Source organism: Astatotilapia calliptera, chromosome 7 (assembly GCF_900246225.1).
Source record: "Astatotilapia calliptera chromosome 7, fAstCal1.2, whole genome shotgun sequence".
Lineage (NCBI taxonomy): Eukaryota > Metazoa > Chordata > Actinopteri > Cichliformes > Cichlidae > Astatotilapia > Astatotilapia calliptera.
In genome coordinates, this window is record NC_039308.1 from 1,052,501 (window position 1) to 1,073,324 (window position 20,824).

Here is a 20,824-nt window from a genome sequence, read left to right on the forward strand (position 1 = left end):
GCCCCCGCGGAGCTCCTCGGGGGGCAGCTGCGTCCTACCCTCCGCCACCTCCTTCGCCGCCTCGTCTTTCTGGAGGCTCTCCTTGGGCCGCGGCCTCTCTTCCTTCACCTTCCTGTCCCGCTCCTCCTTCCACCTGTCGTCCTCCTGAAGTTTGGGAGCCTCCGAGTATTTGCTGGGGTAGACGTAGGACCACAGACGTGAGTCGGGCTCCTGCAGAGAGGGAGAAACCTTCATCAGCATCAAACTAACCTCAATCAATCTTAAAACACAAGCGAGGTGGAACGTGCCGTGACAGAGGGAGGACACCTGTACCTGTCTGTACCACATGGCAGCTTCGACGCTCGCTGCTCGGCCCGGCTCTGCCCCTGACTTTGGCTCTTCTTTCCCGTGATGCCCTCCTTCACTCAGCTTGATCTTCAAACCCTCGGGCTGGGCGGCGGGCGCCTTGGAGTCCTCTCCCTTCGCCATGATGACCGACTTGGCCTGTTCCGAAGCCGTGGCGGGCTCTTTGGGCTTCGCTGGGTTCACGCCTCCCCTGGCGCCCAGATCCGTGAGGCTGGGCGCCCTTGACAGAGTGGGTGGTACCGATGCCTTCTGCTTCCACTCTTCTTTCACGGAAGCCTCGCGCTCTTTGCTCTCCGCCTTCTTGTCAGCGTGGCGCTGTCGCTGCTCCTCGAAGTGTTGACGGTAGGCAGGGTTGGAGGCCAAGAGGTGGGCGTGGTAGGCCTGCTCGTGGGAGTAGGAGTAGGGAGGGACGTAGTACTGGTTGTAATAGAGCGGCTGGGCGTACATGTTGGAGCGCTGCTGGATGACTGATGGCTGCGGAGGCCCTGGCTCCACCTTTCTCTCCTCCTGAGGCTCCTCCTTCAGTTTTCCCTCCTCTCCCACCTCAAGCTCCTCCTCTTTCTTCACTTTCACTTGTGCTATCTCACCATGAGGTGGTGCTGCAGGCGCTGGTCCCGGGCTGGGGTTGGCATAGGTGGGGGAGTAGTAGGCGTCGTAGCTGGGGTAGTACGGCGAATCTTTACTGGACGCCTGAGGGGGAAACAGCGCCTTCTTGGCGCTCTCACGAGGTCCCTGGTCAGGCTCTGGCTTGACCTTTACCCCCTCTGCCTTACCCTCGCCGTCCTCCCCAGCATCAGAGATGTCAGAGTAGGCGGGGCTACCGGTCTTGACCGATGCGTTGTCGGCTCCGTTCTGGGTCATGTGAAGCGTGGGCGCCAGGCCGGCCTCCATCCTGCTGGCCACGCCGATGGACGGGCTGGGTGCGTTGTCGGAGAAACTGTACACCTTGTCGGCTTCGGCTTTGATGCTGGCGAGCCGGCTCTGCTGAGCTTCCGAGGAGCCGTTGAGCAAAGCGTCTGACGCCTCAGAGTAGGGGCTCTTGCCCTCCTCTGGCCTCCCCGCCTTACCCATCGCCTTCGGGCTGTCCTCTTCCTTTCCGCCGTCCCTCTTCTTTTTGTCTTTCTTTTTCTTGTCCTTGGAATGGGCGGGGCTGGAGGCGGGGTCAGTGAGGGGCGCGGGTTTAGGCTGGACGTTTTTCAGCTGGGGGCTTTTGGGTACGGACTGTACCACTGAGCCCAGAGCGGGGGAGGATGCTTGGAGGGAGTATGGCGAGGGAACTCCGGGCGCGCCGGCGGGGCGAGTCAGCTTCAAGCCTTTCTGTCCCAGTTTCTCAGCTTTCCCCCCGGCCGTCATTTTCTTGACCTTCCTGTCGTCCATGCCGTCATTACTGGCCTCGTCAGTCAAACACGCCCCCTCCTCGCCACCGTCCGTCACCTCAGGCTCAGCCTCGCTCGTCTTCTTTTTAACCTTTGATGTCAGCTTGCCTGGTGAGGGCGAGGGGGCATCGAAGCCCCGACCCTTCGGTGTAGTGGAGCGAGCAGGCGAGATGGCGGCGCCGTTGCAGGAGGCGGGTTCGGGATGGAGGGCGGGGTCGTCCCCGTACTCGCTGTCACCGTCCTGGTCCAGTCGGACGTCCTGGTCGTTGTGGGCGCGGGCCTGGTGGTACTTCAGTCCGTTGATATGCTTGTACTTCTTGTTGCAGTTGGGGTGGGGGCAGTCGATGAGGACGGGGGAGGGGCAGGTCCGGTCCAGCTGTGGCGGCGGCAGTGAATCGGCTTTGCTTCCAGGCAGAGGCGTCCCGGCGCCGGTCGAGTTCGTTCTCATGCGCTTTGACGCTTTGGTGTCCTCTGAGCTGGAGGTGGGGTCCATATCTGAGGCGGGCTTTGTCTTCCTCTTAGCGGAGGACGGGCTGGCTTTGGCGTCTTCGCCGCAGCCAGCCGTCTGACTCCCACGCCGCCCTTTGCTGTTGGCCGTGGCGCCGCGCGTCTTACTGCTGCCGCTGCCTTTATTGTCCGACGAGTTGCTGTTGTCGTTCAACGGCGTGTTGCTGCTGGGACGCATCCTCTTACCTCGACCGCGGCCGCTCCGCATTTCCACGTCACTGGTGGGAGACTCGCAGAACCTAAAAACACAGAGGTGGACATCAGCGAGCCGAAAGACACACCTGACCTCACCTGTACCAAAGGTAACCAAAGGTGTCACGCAGCCGACTCAAACAAACCATCGTACAGCGCACAGAGCCGCAGCTGTCCATTATCAGTAATCGAGTATTGATTACTCCATCGAGTAATTGGATGAGACTTACGTTTGTCTTATTAATGAGCAATAATAAGTTGTTTTGTTTACCTGCATGAAACCTACAGCCTTTCCCTGTGTTTACGTCTGCAGGTATCGACCACGTGTCTCACTACAGGCTCATCTGTATGTTTGTCCCTGACACGTGTCTACGTGTTTACATGGTGGTGACTGAGCGTAGCAAGAACGAGCTTGTTTTATACTCGAGATCTCGGCCGAACGGCGTGAGCCTGAGTCGTTTCTGTACCTCGGCGGCGCCCAGTCGTGCCGCGTGCAGTCCAGCAGAGTTCCAACGTACGTCTTGTTCCTCCAGGTGACGTTCACAACCAGCATACCTGCAGAAAAACACACAGGCAAACCATGAACACGAGACATTTTTAGCTACTCGGCACGGAGGTTCTTTCAGCACTGTGTTTCGGCTCAGTTAAACTCAACTTGAGTTTTGAATTTCTTACAGCTTTACAAAATTAAAGAGAGCGCTGGGCCTTATATCAGCTTACATTAAAAGAAGCAAAGCGGAAACACTTTGCAAACATTATTATGGTGAATTATCAGAAACCACATATATTGTTTAAGCCCTCTTTCTGATCTCAGTTTTGAGCCTTCACATGAAATGTGTGAAAAGTTTCTGCACTTCTTTATAAAGAAGGTAGCCTCGGCTAGGGCGCGGATTACTTTGCCCACATCTGACGCCTCTGATCCTCCAGTTTGCTCGGCTGTCTTTCAACAGAGTCGGTTACTCTTGCTCAGCTACAGGAGGTGGTGGATCATCTAAAGCCTGTAGGCTCGCCCTACGATGCCATCCCTCCCCGTTTTCTGAAAGAAGTTTCTTCTACCACAGGTTCAACTATTTTAACCATTTTAAAAAGCAGCCTTACTTCAGGTGTGGTTCCAAAGAATTTCAAAGATGCAATTGTGCAACCACTTCTTAAGAAACCTGGGCTAGATACAAACGCTGTTGATATCTAATATCTAAGCTGCGCTTGGAAAAAGTAGCATGTAATTGATCCCGTTTTTGAATGCACAAAATGTTCAGATGATTTTCCAGTCTGGTTTTAAAGCAATGCATAGCACTGAATCAGCACTTTTAAGAATTTTAATGACATATTTTATCATGCAATTCTGGTGAAAGTGTCCTTCTTATCTTACTCTATTTAACTGCTGCATTTGACACTGTAGACCATGAAATTTCAATCTCGTGTTTGGAGCAGTGTGTCAGTGTAACAGGTTCTGAAATGGTTCAGGTCTTACTTAACAAACGGAGTCCTCCCGTGCTCCGCTGTCTCATGGAGTACCACAGGGTTCCGTTCTGGGCCCTATCCTGCTTTCGCTTTATTTACCTCCCTTGGGCTCAATTTTTAGGAGACATGGACTCTCGTTTCACTGTTCTGCAGATGACTGCCAGATTCATATTCCTCTTAAAAAGAAAGATGGGTCGTCTGTAAATCGCTTACGAACATGTCTGGAGGACGTCAAGTCGTGGTTGGCGCTAAACTTTCTTTGTTTTAATGATTCTAACACTGAAGTAATGGTGTTCAGACCTCCTCCGCTGCTGTTCCGTGTGTTGCTTTGCAAACCCCGAAATCCTGAACTTAAGCTTGAAAGCCAGATCGGGTCGGTTGTAAGGTCTAGTTTCTTTCATCTGAGGCAGCTGGCACTTTGAAACAGTAATCCGTGTCTTTGCAACCGCTCGGCTGGGTTACTGTGATTCTCTTCATTTTGGGGTGAGTCGATCTTCTGTTCTTCGACTGCAGCTAGCTCAGAATGCTGCTGCACGTCTTTTGACTGACACTCGTAGATGTGAGCACATCACCCAGTTTTATATTCACTTCATTGGCTGCCCGTGCATTTTAGGATCATTTTAAGCTGCTTTTATTTGTTTTTAAATGTCTGTCCAATACTGCCCCTCTGTACCTCTCTGAGCTCTTCATCCACACATACCCTCCCGGCCCCTCAGGTGGGCAGACCAGCTCCTCCTGAGCGTGCCCAGGACTAATCGTGAGCTCAGAGGGGATCGGGCGTTTGCTGTGGCAGCACCAAAACTGTGGAATGAGTTGCCTTTACATGTTAGACAGGACCTTCCTTATCTGTTTTTAAATCACGTCTTAAAACATATTTATTTACCTTGGCTTTCAGCCAAACTTACAGGGGGATTTCCTGCACATTGCTTTCACTTTTTCACTCGGCGCCTGTCGCCGTCTTCTCTCGGCTGCTCTGGACTTTCCGTTTTACCATCCAAGCAGCTGATTGGCTCATTAGAAGCTGGGGCTGCGGACTTACTCTGGAGGCCTCTCTGCGGATGAATGCTGGTGATGTGTAACACCCTCAGGTGCTTTTATGAGCCAGTTCCTCGTCAGCTGATGCAGATTACGTTTTTAGCTAGCACTATCATAAATTTATATCATAAATTTGGATATCGGCCGACACTGATATGAATCTGATACAGTTTTCTTTAATCAATAAAAATGGTTTTTTTTTTATATATCTTGCTGCATTTTGTATAAGTTCATACTCAAGTTTAAATAAACAACACTAAAGCTATTCTGTTATACTGTATGTAAAAAATGCACTGCACCCAAAATATTTCATAGTTCAGCAAAACTGATCAATCTAGTAAACTTAAACCTGCTCCATCCTCCCTATTCTGGTATTTTAAAGAGTACTTAGCAGAAATATTAGGCAACCAAACTAATAAGGTTGCAAACTCCCAGCAAAAAAAAAAAAATAGGGAACCACCCCTCACGCTCCACCTCATGATGCTTAATCGACGTAATCAACCTTAATTTGATGCAGTGCGAAAAAAATGCACAGAAATCAATTATTTTTCAAGAAATATTAAATAGATTCAACATCTTTCTTCAACAAAATTGCAGACTGCACAGATGGTTCCCAAAGGAAAAAGTACTATAGTTTACTAGGGTATATTAGACTTAACAGTTACTATATACAGTAATGGACTTCTATACATTTTACATCAGATTAAAACTTTGGGTGTAAGAGTCAGATAATTATTTATTAAAAGCTCGACAGTTTAAATGAGAATAAGAAAGAAAAGTATGTCTTTGTGCCCCCTTTTCCCAGTTAATGCCCTATCGGCCCCCCTGGCTAAACTTTGCTAGATCCGCCCCTGCACAGTTACCAGCCGTCAGCTGTAGAAAAAGATCCTCGAGTAGAAAGTAATATTAAATAAATTCTAACAACAGTTTAAGCTTAAAGGTGCTGCTGTTGTTCAGCCGCTGGTTTCCTCTTTCTGGTGCAAAGTGGGCCAAAAACAAAGAAGAGAGACGATCAGCTGATCATTGATCAGTTTCATGATTGAAGCAGCAGCAAGAAGAGGCAGTCGCTCCATATATCGGTTGATGAAATGCTGGTTTGGTAGCGAGGCTACAAATACTCAACCAGACCACAGGGCACGCCACAGCCGCTCGATCACGTGACCACACTGTTGCGACGTGCTACGGTTATGAGGCGAGTTACGCCGTGTTGCAAGTTTTGTGAGGTGCTTTCGTGATATTTAATGGATCGGATTACATTTTTTATTTCTCTCCAATATCCGATCCAGTAATTTACGTCAGTATCGGGCCGATACCGATACGTAATATCGGATCGGTCCATCTCTAGTGCAGTTATTAAAAAAACAAACAAACAAAAAAACAAAACAAAAGACTTCACATTGAAGTACAAACATCATTTTTTGTTGGTTTGAAAAAGCCAAAAGTTTTCTGACCCCACAATTAGGATGAAGGGATAGGAGTTAAGCTCCTCCCCTCTGGGGTCTCCACTTTAACAAATGAGTCCTCAGAGTAACTCCCCACACTTACAGCTCCTTTCTTCGATGTGCTGACGTGACTGTATCAAAGCACGGAAGCTGCGAGTGCAGCAGGAAGCAGACGTCTAGATGCGACTTTCCTCCCCGGCTGGGACGCAGATGTCGAACGCTTTCATACCAGCGTCACGCTCGGCGGGTTTCTGAGGTCGAACCGCATCAGTGATTGGCTGACAGTGGAGCTAATTAAAGAGTGAGATTGAGTACTTCAGCAGAGCTTTCCACTAACAGGAGCACTTCTAATGAACAGCTTCCTGCCCGAGCCTATCACCTCCACACAGGTTTTCCTCCAGCTACACGCCACTCTGCATTCGGCGTCCACAGGACGTGCAGACACGCTCACAGGACGTCACTGAATAAAAACTGAGATGCACGACTGTTCAGCAGGGCCGTAATCCAGACAATAAACTGGACCTGATCTTTTCACAGAGCTCCACACTGGCTCAGCATCGGCAGCTCTGCACGCACATCACACCTGCTCAGAGGGGTGGAGTCATGAACGTTCAACCCAAGCTGATAAAACTGATGCATGTGTTTGTTACAGTATATCAGAAGGTGTTTTTTTCTCTGCAACAGCCAAAGGCAAAGAAAAAGTACTGACGGACCAATCATTTCATTTTTGTGGCTGAGTTATTGGTACCACTGCAGCTGCATGAGGCTCAGCAGCAGTGAGAGGTCAGTGAAACATCAGAGCATTAATGAAGCACCTTTTCTCTAATCTAACGGGAGTTTTGTGGAGTGAAGGTGCAGAAAAGCTTTCTTTTTGGAATAATTTGGATTGACAGGAAGACAGCGCGGTGTCCGCTCGCCGTCGCAGCTCGTAAAGGTTTGCTGCAGAAACCGAGAGTCTCTCGCTTCTTGTTTGGTTCGTTGTTCGTGTGCACGGCTCTTCTTCAGCAGAATGGGAAACGATGTTCAGGCCGGGGTAGTGCGAGTGCCTCTGATGAGCGCTCATTTTGTTCTTCAAATAAACACACGTAAAATAAAACTACGCAGCCATCTACTGCGATAACGCTTTTCTCACCGTCCTCCGTCTCCTGCCACACGATGCCCTCCAGGTTCACGCTGGTTCCCGGCTCACAGGGTCCCAGGCACTCCGGCTCGGTCGCCAGCGCCGCGTCAACGGTGTTCACGGCGATCGAGCGCGTGCGGACCATGATCTGCTCGCAGGGAGACGAGATGTCGCCGCTGCTGGGGACGGAGCCGAGGAGGTGGAGAGGGGGAGGAGCTGGGGTGGAGACTGGAGACTCCATCTGGACGGAGGACAGAGAAGACGAGAGAGAAATCAAACACGTGAGTGCAACCACAGGAGAGCTGGAAGGAAATCCAACCTAATGTTTAGTTGGTGCCAAAACAAAGAGAACCACTTATCACGTTAAAGAAATAAAGATCATTTATTCCCCGTGACGGGAACAGCACCTTTGACCTTCTTCAATCCTTGGCTGCCCATCAAGGCGGCACTCAAACATCTACCGTCTCTCTCTGAGGTAAAACTGCAGCTTCTGTGAATGAAGTCTGGTGCAGAACATCTCCACTTCCTGTCTGACAGCAGGTTAAATGTCTATTTAAACTTCACGCCTTACTTCGTCTCTCTGCCAAAACACAGAGCCATCCCCATCTGAGAGGAAGCAGTTTTTAATTATGGTTTTAAAGTCCCACCTTGACCCACCTGGAACATACACGTTGGTTTTCAGGTAAATTTGACAGTGCTGAGAGCCAACGATGAGGGCGGTCCACACCGTCCTCTTCTTTAAGAATGAGAGCTGCTGCCTGGATGCAGGGAAAACCGCTGAGGAGCAGGAAAACCTCAGACTAGCTCTCAAAGACAGAATGACAGGGGGCGGGGTTACACCTCCACTATTGGCCACAGACCATGCTTGCTCCTCCTCATTCAGCCGGAGCAGTATTTATTACAAGCCACATTTCTTTCAAGGCCACAGGCAGATCAGCCTCTCTCTGGATCTCAGACGGAGGCAGAGGGCTGACGAGGGACCCGACAGAACCTCGGGCCACTCCGCTGGCCGGTGGGTTGACAAAGCGCTAGCCTGAGGAGTGAAGACGAGGAGCGTTTGCTCAAAGGTTTCTCTGTTTTATTGTCACCTGACAGCATAAACCGCCTTGAGACGTCTGCTGTTGTGATCTGGAGCCATACAAATAAAACTGAGTTTAACGGGAATCAGGCTTTAGGGTCTGGACTAGTGCTGCGCCATATCATACCGCTCACGGTAACACCGGTGTAACGTTGGGCAACGATAAGAAAATGAAACATGGCGATAGAATATGGGTAAAAACGCGCATGTGCAGTGCTTTTGTTTTCATACGCACATGGCGGAAAAAGCACGGCGGCGACGCAGAACGAGAAGAGTGAAAGTGGATCGTTGAGTGAAACAGATGAACCAGAACTGGTTTGTAAAAATGCTGCAGCTTCACTGGAACTGGTTCAGCTTTCGTCCGTCAGATACACAACAAAGCACTATTTTTGGTAGCGCATGCTAGCGGGCTGTCGTTATTCATTCTACATGGTTGTGCTGAGGATGTCGGCCAGTTTCCACTGGAAATGCCTTTTGGTTAAACTGCCAGCAAGGAATTGCATTTGCACTGTTACATGTTTATATAATTTTAATGCACATAAAAAACAGCTGCTTGTTTAAGTGAAAATACACTGATGGAGTTTTTTTTGGGAGAAGGGAGCTGAAGGTTGACAGACGGACCGGTGCAGCGGCTGCAGTGATGCGGACGCTGCACCGGTCCGTCGTGGTGAAGAGGGAGCTGAGTGTAAAAGCGAAGCTCTCAGTTTATCGGTCGATCTACGTCCCTACCCTCACCTATGGCCACGAGCTGTGGGTAGTGACCAAAAGCTGGAGAGATTACAGGGAGTGCATAATTATTAGGCAACGTCCTTTCCTTTGGCAAAATGGGTCAGAAGAAGGACTTGACAGGCTCAGAAAAGTCAAAAATAGTGAGATATCTTGCAGAGGGATGCAGCAGTCTCAAAATTGCAAAGCTTCTGAAGCGTGATCATCGAACAATCGAGCGTTTCATTCAAAACAGTCAACAGGGTCGCAAGAAGCGTGTGGAAAAACCAAGGCGCAAAATAACTGCCCATGAACTGAGAAAAGTCAAGCGTGCAGCTGCCAAGATGCCACTTGCCACCAGTTTGGCCATATTTCAGAGCTGCAACATCACTGGAGTGCCCAAAAGCACAAGGTGTGCAATACTCAGAGACATGGCCAAGGTAAGAAAGGCTGAAAGACGACCACCACTGAACAAGACACACAAGCTGAAACGTCAAGACTGGGCCAAGAAATATCTCAAGACTGGTTTTTCTAAGGTTTTATGGACTGATGAAATGAGAGTGAGTCTTGATGGGCCAGATGGATGGGCCCGTGGCTGGATTGGTAAAGGGCAGAGAGCTCCAGTCCCACTCAGACGCCAGCAAGGTGGAGGTGGAGTACTGGTTTGGGCTGGTATCATCAAAGATGAGCTTGTGGGGCCTTTTCGGGTTGAGGATGGAGTCAAGCTCAACTCCCAGTCCTACTGCCAGTTTCTGGAAGACACCTTCTTCAAGCAGTGGTACAGGAAGAAGTCTGCATCCTTCAAGAAAAACATGGTTTTCATGCAGGACAATGCTCCATCACACGCGTCCAAGTACTCCACAGCGTGGCTGGCAAGAAAGGGTATAAAAGAAGAAAAACTAATGACATGGCCTCCTTGTTCACCTGATCTGAACCCCATTGAGAACCTGTGGTCCATCATCAAATGTGAGATTTACAAGGAGGGAAAACAGTACACCTCTCTGAACAGTGTCTGGGAGGCTGTGGTTGCTGCTGCACGCAATGTTGATGGTGAACAGATCAAAACACTGACAGAATCCATGGATGGCAGGCTTTTGAGTGTCCTTGCAAAGAAAGGTGGCTATATTGGTCGCTGATTTGTTTTTGTTTTGTTTTTGAATGTCAGAAATGTATATTTGTGAATGTGAAGATGTTATATTGGTTTCACTGGTAAAAATAAATCATTGAAATGGGTATATATTTGTTTTTTGTTAAGTTGCCTAATAATTATGCACAGTAATAGTCACCTGCACACACAGATATCCCCCTAAAATAGCTAAAACTACAAACAAACTAAAAACTACTTCCACAAACATTCAGCTTTGATATTAATGAGTTTTTTGGGTTCATTGAGAACATGGTTGTTGTTCAATAATAAAATTATTCCTCAAAAATACAACTTGCCTAATAATTCTGCACTCCCTGTATATCTCGCCTTGGTGTTCCTGCGGATAAGCTGGAGGAGGTGGCTGGGGAGAGGGAGGTGTGGGCTTCTCTGCTTAGGCTGCTGCCCCCGCGACCCGGCCCGGATAAAGTGGAAGAAGATGGATGAATGTTTGTGTTTTTTTGCACTAATAAAGTTGTGGAGTTGTAAAGTATTTTGTCTTGTGTCAATTATATCGTCAGTTATATCGTTATCACAAATTTTCAAATGTATATGGTAGAGCTGGGCGATAGAACGATAACGATATGTATCGCGATATAACTTTTACTCGATAGAGAAATTAAGCTATCGCGATAGACCTCGCCGCTCGTCCTCTTAAAAAAAAAAAAAAAAAAAAAAAAGGTCAGCCAATCCAAATTCAGCAGCGCAGAGCCGAACCAATCACAGCCGCAGCGTCACGTCGCGTGACTTGTTACGTGCAGCACAAGTGCCAAGCCGCACGTGTGTTTGTTTGGGAAGCAGCCAGCGGGTAATGGAGGAAATGAGTGTGCCGACTAGAAAAATCAACCGAGCGTGACCGAAGAGAAAACAGATGATGGTTCCAACGCCGGAGAGATTGTCGAACGGAAGAGCCATAGAAGTTCCGTAGTGTGAAGGTATTTCGGCTATTTCAAGTCTGACTAAAAACAGAGTAGCGTGCACTGTAAATTGTGCCGAAAGCAAGTCTGGAAATACAATAAACTGGTGCATGCGTCACACTGTGCGCCACGTTATTGTTTCGGTGAAATGAATTTCTACAATACTGTTAATTCTACTCTCTGCAGTGTTTAAATGCTTACATATACACACAGTTACTGTCCGTCCACACATACGACTCGGTTCTGCTTCTATGCCCCAGCTTTGTTTACTTTTTCCCACCGAGGCTTCTAGACTTCTGATTGGCCAACATTTCTGCACGGTTAGGAATCTAGCGCCACCTGCTGCTTTGGCATGTTCATAGCAGCGTTTTCCTTCATTTCTGCCTTTGTGTGTGGACGGGATTATTTTTTACAACGAAAACGGAAAATCTCCGTTTTCAAAAATACCCGTGTACGTGTGGACGTAGCCTCGGTCTCTGACTGGAAGCGCTAATTCATCATTCGGCTTTTGTCAGACTAAAGTAACTGTTAAAACTGTTTGAAAAGCTCAGCTATACAACAAGGAGAGATTGAGAATTTCCTTTTAGTTCTCAGTTTCTTTGATATTGACAAAAGTTAGTTTTGTCTGTTCTTCTGTAAAACAAACTAAGATTTATTTTTAGAATTAATATTTTGTTTCTAAGTGGAATTGACAATTTAGTCTGTTTCGTTTGTTCTATTTTGAAACTTAAACAATCTAATCTTGAATTAACAGCTCACTCAGGACTTCAATCCACTGCAACTTTAACCTTTAATCGCAGTTTAATCTTGAATTAGCAGGCTCAGTTTACTCCCCACACTAACTCCAATAAATGGATGAATTTAAGGCTTTTTAAGGAACCACACAAACCCCAAAGCTGAAGCTTTCTGAAGTTATTCTTAAAAGAGTCGGTTTAACCTCTGACGAACAGTCCAGCTAGCTGTGAAGGAGAAGTGTGTTTACCTGAAATCAGCCCTGAAAAACACACCTGCCAGTGCAGTGAAATGATCAGCGGTAGAACAGAGAGGTCCAAAGACTCCTTTGTTAATGACGACACGGGTCTTAGTGCAGAAGCTTTAACAGTGGGATTATCTAAAAACAGAAACTGGGTTAGATTAGACCAAGTTTAACTTAGCTCAGGTTCACACGGAGCCACTTTTAGCTTGTCCACGGCCGACCGGGTCGGCAGTGACGAGCGCTTGGTTTGCTTTGGTTCTTTGTTCAGAGCTAAAAGCGAGCACATTTAGATCCTTTGACCACGAGGAGCACGCCGAAAACGACGCTCACATACATCATGTTCAGTGTGCAGCATGCGGGCTCCATCAACAACAAGGAGACACGATTATTTTCATTTGTTCAGGCATCAGCTTTATTCCTCTTACCTTTTCCCCACCCATCGCTTTCTTCAGATTTCGGCAGTCGCCCCCATCCACCTCTTCCTGCTCCGTCGTCACGACCTGGCCTATCCTGGCTGAGTCCAGCGGCGTGTTCCCGAGCTGCTCGGCCGTAGCGAGCTCGGGGACCTGTTGGCCCTCAAAGGGTCCGCCTCGAGGTGCTCCTAACGGCAGCACCGAGGACTCTTTCTCAGCGTTCGCCGCTCCCGCCTCCATTTTCTCCTTCTTGCTTTTCCCAGACACCCCGTCCTTGTCCTTTTTCACCACAGGGAGGATGCGGGAGGGCTTACTCGACTTGTCCGTCCCCTTGCTCGGGGCAGAGTTGGCGTTCTGGGGCGGCAGGTCCCCGGGGACCCGGCCCTGAACCTCTTTTTTAGCTCCGTCTGAGTGCGGCGTCTTCACGCTCTCCTTAGAGTTTTTACTGCGCTTGGATTTGGATTTGCTCTCTTTGCCCGCCGTGGCGGACGCAGGGCTAACAAACTTTATATTGTCAGGTAAAGCTGCCACGGCGCTGGGAGGGGCCGCCATGCCCCCTCCCTCCTTGCTGCTCGACATCTCTAGCTTGTCCTTCTCCAAGTCGGCGTCCAGGTCAATGATCAGATTGCCAACACCGATATCCCACTCATCACCGCTGTCGTACGTGTCCACCGCGTTGGAGTCCACACCTTTCCCGCCTGCAGGGCCGCTGCTGAGGGACATCTTAGTAGGAGCGTCCCGGAGCGCCACAGGAGGGCTGCAGGAGGGCCACGCTCCTCCCAGCCGCAGGACGCCTCCTCAGGGCCGGACCCCACGCCTCCACCCGGCTCCCCGCATCGCCTCCTGCAGGAAGGACAGGTGAGACAAACCAGAAAAGAGCAGGTTAGATTAGCTTAGCCCCGCCTCCTGAGACAGAGTTCAGAAGTTATTTTTAACTTGATGACTATGATCGAAGGCCAGGAAGAGAACAACTTTACATTTTGAGTTGCTCATCCCAGTTTTACTGTTCAGGCGGGGGAACAAAGGCACATGTTAGGAAGAAATTCAGTCGTAAACCAAACCGTCAGATGTCAAGTCTGTCTGCGGTTTCACAGCGATTTACACCAGCACAAAAAGCCTGAACCCGTCTGCACGCTCGCTGGTTGGTGGGAATCACGAGGTTGTGAAACAAAGGCCCTGAGTGACAGCGAGGACAACGCCCCGGCTTAGCAAGATCACACAATAAGGAGGTGCACCCGATTCACAACGAGGGAAAAAAGGTGCAAGAATTAAGCTTAATGGTTTGATCACTTTCAGAATATCCATGGAAGAGATGTAGCTGAAAACATGAACTAAAACGAAATGTTTTATTCAGGATCGGAGTCTCAGGTTCATCTTTGGTCCACAGAGCATCTCAGCACCACTGCAGGCTGCGACTTCCTGCTTGCTGTCAGTTCTGTTACTTCACAAAGACGACTACTCGTCAGGATAACGGTGCGCTGAGGGAGAACATGCACACCTCCTGCTCTAAAGCCTCCTTCAGGCCACTGATCACAGGACAGGAGCTCGTTGACCCCTGACCTTCTGACAATGCAAAGCAGCGGGAGCAGATGTGGGGAGGAGGCGGTGCAATGTTAACATCCTAAAGCCCCACCAACTCCACCCTGAGGCTAATTAAGGCGTATGTCTGATCAGTCCATATGTGGAGAGGAGGCGGGCTGAAGCGCTCACTGAAATGTCTGTGACGTGAACGCCCACGATACCGTACCGTACGAAAACAGGAAGTCGTTCCCGCAGGAGGAAGGAGGGCGGCACACTGCAGACGACCCAGGAAAATAAGTCCAGCAGAGCGGACTGTTTCCCTGGTACTCCTGAAGCCTGTTGATTAATACTCATCCTGTCCAATTACACCATTGTTCAAGAAACAAACTGTACAAACAGCTTCACAGCTGTGGGTCTGCTCCGCCTTGTTTTTGCACCGCAGCCTGCGCACCGTCGCCCTGCGTGCAGCCTCTAAAGGTTAAAGATCGTTAAACAGCTTCTGCAGTGATCCTACAGGATGCTGCAGGGCGAGCAGTCTTTACAAAGGTTAATCTTATTATACAGTTATTGAGGAAAAATTAACAGCTGCAGGCAAAAAACTGTTAATGGGAACTCTTCTGTTTTTAAATCAGTGTGTTCCAAACTTACAGATCATTTAAATTAATAATTTAAAGAAAACCACATTTGAACATTCAAAACGTGCAGATGATTCTTGAGATGAAGCGTCCAATTATTAAAGCCCCTCCTCACCACCAGCCTCCACACAGACGCAAAGAGGTGAACTCCAGAGTGTTTAAGCAGCTTCTGCTTAAATCGTGCAGCATCATGAAGAGGAACGAGACGAGCTCCACCTTGCTTCTCTCAGGTGAGCTTCACCTGAGGATGCTCTGAGTTTAACTGCATGTCTCACCTGTTGCTCACAGGTGTTTTTACCTGCACACTAAATTGTCCAAATGCAGTTCGTTTCAGAGCCGCATGAGATTCAGTCCTGACTCTGTGACGCGTGTTTCATTATTCTTAATAATTATTTGTAAAAAGGCCCAACAGTAGATTTTCCATGAAGGCATTAAAATGTTATTTATTCTAATAATAATAATAATAATAATAATAATACCACCACATACTATGAACATCACAGTATCTCCTGATAAACACTGTGATAAAACCTTCCTTTTGCAGGCACAGTGACTGCTACCTGCATTCAGGAAATCTCGTCTTATTATCGCCACACCTGCCCCCACCTGCAAGAGCACAACAGAGAAACATCCACCCTTCAAAGCAGCGTTTCCACCCACCAAACACCAAAATAAACACGTCGTTGTGAAATTCATCCAGATTAAGGCCTGACTGGGATTTCCACAAGTTCACAAAGATCTGATTCAAAACTCATCCACGAGGATAAGAACCCAACAAAAACCAGAGTGATGGATGTGTCTGAGGTTTTTGTGGACGGCCGTACAGAACGGAGCTCACGTTTAGTTCAAAATCTAACCGCAGCATTTAGAGAAACTCCTGGGATTCATACTTCTGTGACTCTACTGTACACACTGGTTAACCTTTAACCCGTCTGGCAGCAGTGCTACGAAGCACACTAACCGAGGAGACGAGGAGGCAGATGGACAGACAGGAGCTGTAGACATAATCCTGCTGCTAATGATTCAACTGCTCTGAGAAAACACACCAGCAACACCGAGCCGAACACACCATGACTGAGGCCGGTGCCAAACTCCAAAAGCTGAGCCATCAGACGCTCCTCCATCCATGACTCAGTTCAAACCTTTACCAAGTGATTATTTTGCAAATGTCACATATTACTATAAAACAGAAACAGAGTGTCAGTTGGACAAACATTCAGCCATCGATTACCCCGTCACTTAACTGGAAGAGAAATGCTTTTGTCTTATTAATAAACAATAATAAACACCCAAAACCACGTTTTATCTGTCAGAACAACTACTAGACCTTTGGATGTATTTATGCACCATATTAAAAACATTTTCTTAAATGCAAAAATATATAAATAATGTCAAGTAGAGTCAAAGGTCAAATAAAATAAAACAAATATGCAGTCAAAACTACGGCATAAAAACGGACCTGTACCGTCTTCTTGGCAGGCTTTCTGACGTTAGCGAAGTTTTCATGCTGCTGTTACAGCAGCCGGGCACCCCACGCCCCCCTTTAGACTCACCCCTGTTTGCCTCTCTGTAAAATAGCAGCCTGCCGTCAGCCTTCATCAAGCTTAAACTTACAAGCTTTCACGTTTCCACAGTAAAGGTTTTAATGGTGATCACAGCCACCGCGCTGCTGTTTTCTTTCACTCAGCCTCAACGCAGCGTGACAGTACGTGGTGTGTAAACAGTCTCCGCCCCCACGTTAAACTGTGCCAGCGCCATCGTCCCTGCTGCTGTTGTGTTCTCAGTGTTTCATAAAAACGTTTCTACTGCAGGTCTGCTTTTAGCAGATGTGGGAGAAACGCTCGTTTTAATAAAACGGCTTAAACGCAAAGAGGATTTTTTATAATCAAATAATTGGAATTACTCGATGAATCGTTGATGAATCACACTCACTTGGATTGCACAGGTCGCCTGATAGACGGGAACCATCTGCAGACAGACGGTCAGCGTGCGGACACGAGGCTCTGTCACCGAGCACAACTCAAGGCGACTCGGCTCGGCAGCTGGTTGTATCCCGGTTGTATTCCTGGAGAACAGGAAGAGTTAAATGTGACTTCCTGTGCATGTAGACAACAAGAGACATGTGATGTTCACTGATTCAGCAGTTAACTGCTGTAGTATCACAAACGTGGCCTCTTCCAATCGCTGACTGACGACAAAAAACCAAAACCACCGAGATAAACTTCTGTTATGGAATAAAACAGATGCTAACCATGTTTAGCTTTGAGGACGTAACTTGATGTTGGAAAAAAGTGATAAATTTCAACATATGTTAATGCAACATTCACCATTCTAACATTTTACATTATGTTAACAATGTCACATCATGACTGAAGTACTGCGATAACATCGTGGGGATGTGGGATGACTCCCACCTCGACAAGTGGTTCAGCGAGTTTGTGTAAGGAGAGCAAATGAAAACACACTGCAGCAAACAGAAGCATGGCTCAAAAGCAGAATATAATGAAATATATTTTACACGTGATGACCTGTGGATAAATAAATATCTGACCTCTGGGGTTTGTCCTTGATGCTCACTGGGCTGTCATTCTCAGCTCATTGTTACTTAACTACCCTCTCATTTCTGACGTGTTCTCTCGTTTGTTTGAGTGTAAAACTGATTAATAAAGCTAGGAAAGCCCTGCTTTGGAGGCCTATCGGGGGTCCTGGCTGGGCGTGGGGCTCTCTGGAGGCCTGGGAATGGCGAGGAATCACCCAGGAGTAACTGAAAGACGTTTCTGGAGACAGAAAGGTTCCTGTCAGATCTACAGAGACCCTGAAAAGGCTAAACCATCTGTTCTCCTGCTACGGCTGATTGTTTTTTTGTTTTCATCAGTAAAAACAATCAAACTACACATTAAAAAGCTGTGACGTTACCCACGCTGCACCTCCAAAGGCAGCAAACACCATTTTTCGCACAGACTCCTAATCTGCCTGTGCAAAAATGACTGAGTGGATTAGCTGCTGGCATTCATACCGCGGGGCTCCTCTCAGATCAGACTTTCTGCTCAACTGCCTCCAATGCCACACTTAATTAAAGGCGGCCAGGTGGCGAGACCTCCAGCAGCTGGAGAGAAAGAGGAGCCTGTTTCTGTGGAAATCCACCCTGAGAAGCTCTGGCTCCGGGACAGAGCTCCACCAGCCGGGCTTTTCCCCAGCAGCAGGACAGAATCAAACCCGCCGTTCTGACGGAAACTTGGCCCGGGCGTCGCTCTCTACGCTACACGTCCCACACAGGCTGAATCCACGCCGCGGTGATTAACAGGCTGCCGGGCATCCTCTGTGAAGCACTGCGGGAGTAGGAAGACGAGGCTGGGAAAGCTAGCGTTGCCCCCACATCGGCCGGCATACTTTGCATCTATCTGTGATTTAAAGGTAAAACTAGGGCTGGGCGATATGGCCTAAAATCCATATCGTGATATAATTTGAAGCATAAGTGGTAACGATATATATCACGATATATTCTTTTCTTCTGTATAACGTATTTTCCACACTATAAGGCTTAAAATCCTCTAATTTTCTCAAAAATTGAAACTCTAACCGATTTGGGCAGAAATCTGTTAAAATGTTTTAGTACAGCTTTGGTAAGCTGCACTGCTTGATGGATTGTCAGAGCATTACGGCTGCCGTAGTGAGGAGCTTCGCGGAGTAATCTGGGTCCAAAACGCCGTCCTATTCAGGTCCCAAAGTCAAACGAACACTGAGAGTTAAAAACGGTCTAAATTCTTCCATCTTTAATAAAATGATCAGCGTTGCTGCTTTATCAGGTGTAACTATGAAGTTTAACATCCAGGCATCCATGAAAACAGAATTTATTACACTTAACGAGTTAGAAGTTAGCAGGAAGTTAGCAGAAGTTAGCTCGCTAGTTTTGCTAGTTACCTAAGCATGATGTAGCATGTTCTGACTGAGAGATTTCTGAAAACATTCAAACGTACAGCTCTGCTATCACTTCCAACATGAATGAAGACAGGAAACTAAACAGCAGATATATCCGACTGCTTTGTTTTGCTTAATGTGTCTTATATTCCCGTGCACCTTATGGTCCAAAAAATACGTATTTTACTTTTTTATTTGGCACACTGCAGTTTAATGTTGCAAAGCACCTCTTTTTAACTTCAGTGGATATTATACATGGTTATGCTCAGGATATGTCAGCCCATTTCTACTGGAAATGCCTTTTGGTTAAACTTTCAGCAAGGAATTTGCATTTGCACTGTTACATTTTTATAAAGCTTTAATGTACATAAAAACCAGCTTCTTGTTTAAGTGAAAATAAATGGAAGGTTTTTTCTTTTGTGCTAGTGAAGTTGTGGAGTTGTATGCTGTCTCGCATCAATTATATCGTCAGTTATATCGTTATCAAAAATGTTCAAATATATATCGTGATAAATATTTTTGGCCATATCGCCCTGCTCTAGTCTCCACTGAAGACATACTGAACAGAGGTGAGCATGGACATTCACACTCCAGGTGTAGGGATGGGTAGGTTCTGACATAAACGGTAGTAACCAGACCGAAAAGCAGCGCACATTTCGGTGCTTTATTTTGGTGCTTTTTTTCCCCGAGATGTCACACACTTTGGATTCTAGCCAATCATTTTACGTTTCCAAGCGTAGTAGGCGGGCCCAGGCACGTACGTTCTTTTAGAGCAGAGCTACAGATTAAAAATGCCCAAGGCGAAGCGGTCAAAGTCTGGCTGTACTTCACAGCAAAAGATGCAAACTCAGCAGCAACAAGTGCTTTAAGCTGATACTGTGCAAAGGCCGAGAAATGCGCCGTATGATAGCTTGCTGCGAGACCTCACACCGAGCACATCTACTGCGGGTGTGGTGCCTGTTATCGACCCGGAGTTAGCAACATCCCCCAAAAACATGAAGAGGAGAGTCCTGGCCCCTAGCCCTGCCAGTGTAGCAGAAATGATGAGGATGATGATGCAGCAGCAACCGTTCTTCTCTGCGTGAGGAGCTTAATGTTGTTCATGTGTAATTTACGTTGAGTAGGCTAACCACGTTATTACATTAATGCATGTAAGGTGAACTAGCAAACACCGTCGTAGTTACATGCGACTGTCTTCTTGTTTGATAGAGTGATACCATACATGCCCTATCCGATTGTTCAGTCTGACGTCACTAGCCATGTCTGGGTCTAAACTCCGCTGCAGGTCCATATATCAAACGATCACTATGGCATTACTGAGAGTTGAAAAACTGTCTAAAGTCTTTCATCTTTAATAAAATGATCAGCGTTCTGCTCTACCAGGTGTAACAATTGAGTTTAACATCCAGGCATCCATGAAAACGGAATTTATGACATTTAACGGAGTTAGAAGTTAGCAGGGAGTTAGCTCGCTAGCTTCTATCTAAATACAATATAGCATGTCCTGACTGCGGGGTTTTGGAAACAAATTAAAACGTACAGCTCTGCTATCACTTCCAGCATAAATGAAGACAGAAAACTAAACAGCAGTGACGTTTGTAGGGTTACTGAAGTTGGACTAGCTGGTATATAATGATGTGCTATGTGACCGCTAGCGACACAGCTATGTTAGCATAATATAAACAAGCTAACTTTTTTTCCACTCGATAAAAGTTAACGTGAGTGTTCTCGGTGGTCAGGAACAAATGTAATCGCATGGCAGGATGCTGTAAAAGGACCAAACTTCAGCCAGGAGAACAACTGAGATAATCCATCCACAATACGAGGTTAGTCATTCATATACTGCTGCATGGGCTGGGCTGTAGTTACATCCTAAGGTTTTAAAAACTGAGCTTAAATAAATGATTAGCGGTAATAAAAGCCGAGGGAGGTCAACAGTGATCACTGACTGTTTTAGGAGCTTTTTGAGATCAAATAGAAGAAAATACAAAACATTAAACATGTTAACAACACAAAAGCCATATTAAACGCAGACTACT

The 20,824-nt window shown here is 47.3% G+C and overlaps 1 protein-coding gene across 3 annotated transcripts in view; it reads right to left on the bottom strand.

Moving 5' to 3' along the window:
* LOC113025027 (zinc finger protein 609-like) overlaps nucleotides 1-20,824 on the bottom strand; it is a 32,409-nt gene that overhangs the window by 3,460 nt on the left and 8,125 nt on the right. For 2 of the 3 annotated variants that reach the window (XM_026172378.1, XM_026172380.1), the window contains exons 2-7: nucleotides 16,800-16,932; nucleotides 12,724-13,554; nucleotides 7,491-7,719; nucleotides 2,888-2,975; nucleotides 313-2,467; nucleotides 1-210 (exon numbers count right to left, since the gene is read on the bottom strand). The exon at nucleotides 1-210 is cut by the window's left edge and continues 163 nt beyond it. In XM_026172378.1, coding sequence (XP_026028163.1) covers nucleotides 1-210; nucleotides 313-2,467; nucleotides 2,888-2,975; nucleotides 7,491-7,719; nucleotides 12,724-13,434 — 3,393 coding nt within the window. In that variant the 5' untranslated portion in view covers nucleotides 13,435-13,554; nucleotides 16,800-16,932. The remainder of the gene's footprint in view (nucleotides 211-312; nucleotides 2,468-2,887; nucleotides 2,976-7,490; nucleotides 7,720-12,723; nucleotides 13,555-16,799; nucleotides 16,933-20,824) is intronic. The other variant, XM_026172379.1, reaches the window with a different exon arrangement.